Consider the following 3,574-nt stretch of genomic DNA (forward strand, 5'->3'; position numbering starts at 1 on the left):
ATGTTGTTCACTTTAGTTTTAACTTTTAGAGCATGTGAAAGAACCGCACAAGACATTTGTATCTATTGTGCAGGCATGGAAAGGACAAGAAGGAAAGAAGTGTCACCAAAATTGTCATTTTTATGGATGCTAAATTGGCCAGGACCTTTGTCTCACTCAATGTATATCAATGTTTTTTCCATTCATTGGGTCATGGAACCGTCCAGACTCTGGCAATGAGGGTGATAACTGAAAAAATAGCCCAGAGGTAGAACATCCAGGTTTACAGTTGCAGAACAAGGCCACTGGCTATTCTGTCCTGAGAGAACTTACTTATAAAGGCAAAACTGTCTTTCTGACTCAACAAGACACCTATTCCCAAAGTCCCATTGTTCTCAATGTTACCTTCGTTCTCCTATATCCAACTCAGCAAACATCATTTGCATTCTAAACTTGAGCTGAGCCTGAAGCCACAAGCTCTGAGCGTCCAAAATGAGAGATGTGTCCCAAGCCTTCCAGTGCTTCAAATGCAGAAGTTAGGTTTCTCTATTTAGCGCTGCCTCCTCTGACAAAGACACAGTCGGGATCCCATGCCATAAACACAGCGCTCTCCACATCTAGGGCACATATGTGTAGCAAAGGAGATGCACTTGGGCTGCCTTATGACCCTGAGTCTATCTATTTGCTCAGCACAGAGTTGGACAAATCTTTCTATGGAGACATAACCGAACTCATCATAGCACTCGAGAGGGGCAGGGTACTTTTCCAAATTCATCTTGCTCAAGTTGGCTGTGTGCTGCAAAAGGTCCCTCAGGATGGGCATGGAGAATTCATTGCAGTAGAAATTGACCTTGCACAGCTGGGAGCACTTGCTGAGGGCAGGTATGAGCACAGTGAGATGAGAGTCCTTCATCCTACAAGCCTTCAAGTCCAGGGACAGCAAAGTATCTGCCACATTCTCTAGGAGGACTCGGAGAGGCATAAGATCCAAAGCCTTTAAGGGCACACCTTTCATGTCCAGATGTTTCAGCTCAGAGAGCTTTGAACACTCAGAGAAGTAGTTCAGGTCTGCCTGTGAAATGTGGCAGTAAGTGATGGACAGGGTCTCCAACGGGGTCGTCAGGCATCTAGGGATAGAGACCAGGAGGTTAGTTCTGGAAAATGATGTTGGGGAGTATAGGGTGGCATTTACACAGAGGTAGAAGCAGCCCAGTGACCCAAGGTAGATTCAAGGGCATCATTTTAAATGCTTCCTGTTCGAATCTCCTCTGTCAAGACAAACTCAAACTTCTTCTCATGGCCTCACTCTCAAGCACAAAACCATTTCAGCACATTTTCAGCCCTGAAAGCACACATAAAGAGTTCCAAAACATGAAAGTCCTGGCAGGCTCTAGGTACACTTCCTGTGTGCTCACTGCACTCTGCATCCCATCAATGTCTCTGCACAGTCACACTTGTAGTAATTTAACATCCTCACTATCCCCCTTGTCTCAGGCACTCAGCTCTACTTAAGCTCAAAACCAGTCACCCATAGGAAATTCACGGAAGCTGAGGCTGTTCTCACAGACCTGAGTTCAGAGCTCCCCTCAACCACTGTGCTTGTGTGTCCACCAATTCCTCACTACACTCTCCCCTTCCTGTTCCCTTTCCATTGGACTGGTGGACATCATTCCAAGAAGAATTAAATCCCATCCTTACCAAAGATGACCTTCAGTCTTCTGATTCTTGATAGCTTATTTGACATGGTGATTCAATATTCATAGAAACAACATATAACTTCTGTACTCTAGAGGCCTAAGTGTTTGTTCCCATTCATGCACAGGTCTCATAAATGACGAATCCTTAAAACTACATATAAAGGTCAGCTCTAGTAGCTGACACAGCTCTCTATCCTTGCTTACCTGAGGACCTGATTGATGCGGTCTCTGAGAAAGTAGACGCTCTTTAAGGAGAGGTGCTGAAGACAGTTGAATCTGGAGAACTGAGAAATGAACTTGTTGATACACTTGTCTTCCCTGTCTGTTGTCCTGTTGCTAATCTTGAAGACACTCGTGGAGATAGGTGCCAGTAAGAGTTTGTGAAGATTTCTCATCTCGCCCAGGCAAGGAGCAAAGGCCGCCAGCAAAAACACATTCCAGTGTGTGTTCAGTTCGAATACCCGGATATGCTCTGGATGAAAAACATTCAGGATCTCTTTCATAATATGGATAGGCTGAGCCCAGATGGTCATCTCTGGACAGCAGAATTGGATGGAGCCCTTTCTTTGGTGGGCCCACTGCAAGAAGCATCTTTGTTCTTCATCTGCACGCGGCCTGAAGCAAAGGTCAGCTACCACCTTCAGGCGCCGCCTTAGTGCATATCTGGGAAGGACCTTCACTACTTGCTGCTCATCTGTGGTCTCTGCTGAACAACCACCATCCTCCGCACCAGCCCATATGCTCCAGAATTCATGGTGCTTCTTCCTCAGGTCAAGAACCTGAAGTTTTCCCCTCCTGTGGGTAAAATATGTGAAGTGTTAGCTACATGGGAAGACCCCACACAGACTCAGCATTTCCTCCACATCTGTAAACTCAGCCCTAAGTCCTGCCAAGGTGGGTGTTTTTTTCAGCAGCCGCTTCCCGCCCTGCAGAAGCTTTCCCTGAGCTGCACAGATAGCTCTGGTAACTTTCCTTTCTCTAAGTAACTCAGTTTCTCCTTAGTCCCATTACTAGTGATTGGGGGAGGCCAAGGATGGCTCATTTTCCTATGTGGCTACATCTGCTATATCTCTGATATAGGCAACATTCCTTAGGACAAGCAATGAGCAGCTTACAATATCCCTGCATCCCTATCCAATGATGGATCAGGAGCCTCTGATCCACTCAAGAAGAAGCCATTCTCCCTGACCCCACAATCTCTTCCCTCTTATCCATAGGCTCCATTCCACAGTACTGGCTTATCGCTTACCTGGGGTGAAACTTTCTTTGCAGCCATGTATCTACTCCTGCTAGAACTGCCTGGAAGGTTTCCAAGTCAGGGGTCTTCATCAATGCCCCCACAGGGAGACAGGGGAAAGGCCAGGCTGCCACCATTGCTTTCACAGTTGTAGTGTGTCTGCCAGTCAAGGCCTCCTTGAACAGTGCTGGGAAGAACACCATGGGCAGTTTGTCCAGAGCTGACATGTCCAAGGTCTCATCTCTCAGCAAAGCCTGCATTGCCAGCTTCAGGAGTGTGGGAGGAGTCTGAGCACTCATCCTGGAAGGTCTTCAGTCAGAAGGATCCTGGGGAGGCATTTAGGGGAGAATACATTTTCAACATCAAGTTTAGAAAACCCCCTCACCATCAGAGGAACCACTCAAGGTCAGGCAAATTACTGCTCGGACAGTGGTGGAGATATCAGCCTAAGCCATTGTCCTCATAGAAGGTCTCAAAGCAAACTCCATCACTGACAAGCACACCGAAGATTACACATTCCCCAGTGTTCCATCCAACCCTTACCAATGCCAAACTCAATCCCATCCCCATTGGGCAGGGGTCCCCTGCAGTCTGAAAGCTGAGTACCACCTTTGTGTGCAAACCAGACATAGATCATGTCTCAAGTCCTGGGACAACAGAG

At 47.0% G+C, this 3,574-nt stretch overlaps 1 protein-coding gene across 3 annotated transcripts; it reads right to left on the reverse strand.

Annotated features, from left to right (window-relative positions):
* Window positions 1–397: 397 nt before the first annotated feature.
* LOC132652821 (PRAME family member 12-like) lies at window positions 398–3,212 on the reverse strand. Of its 3 annotated transcripts, none has more exons than XM_060378745.1 (3): window positions 2,926–3,212; window positions 1,881–2,468; window positions 398–1,106 (listed from the first exon to the last, which is right to left on the reverse strand). In XM_060378745.1, the coding sequence occupies exons 1-3, from the start codon at window positions 3,210–3,212 to the stop codon at window positions 530–532; spliced, it is 1,452 nt and encodes a 483-aa protein (XP_060234728.1). In that variant the 3' UTR covers window positions 398–529. The 3 variants fall into 3 exon arrangements, with proteins under 3 accessions (XP_060234728.1, XP_060234727.1, XP_060234729.1); XM_060378744.1 differs by having other exon boundaries at window positions 1,881–2,471; XM_060378746.1 differs by lacking the exon at window positions 1,881–2,468.
* Window positions 3,213–3,574: the final 362 nt, after the last annotated feature.

This window comes from Meriones unguiculatus, chromosome 3 (assembly GCF_030254825.1).
Source record: "Meriones unguiculatus strain TT.TT164.6M chromosome 3, Bangor_MerUng_6.1, whole genome shotgun sequence".
Lineage (NCBI taxonomy): Eukaryota > Metazoa > Chordata > Mammalia > Rodentia > Muridae > Meriones > Meriones unguiculatus.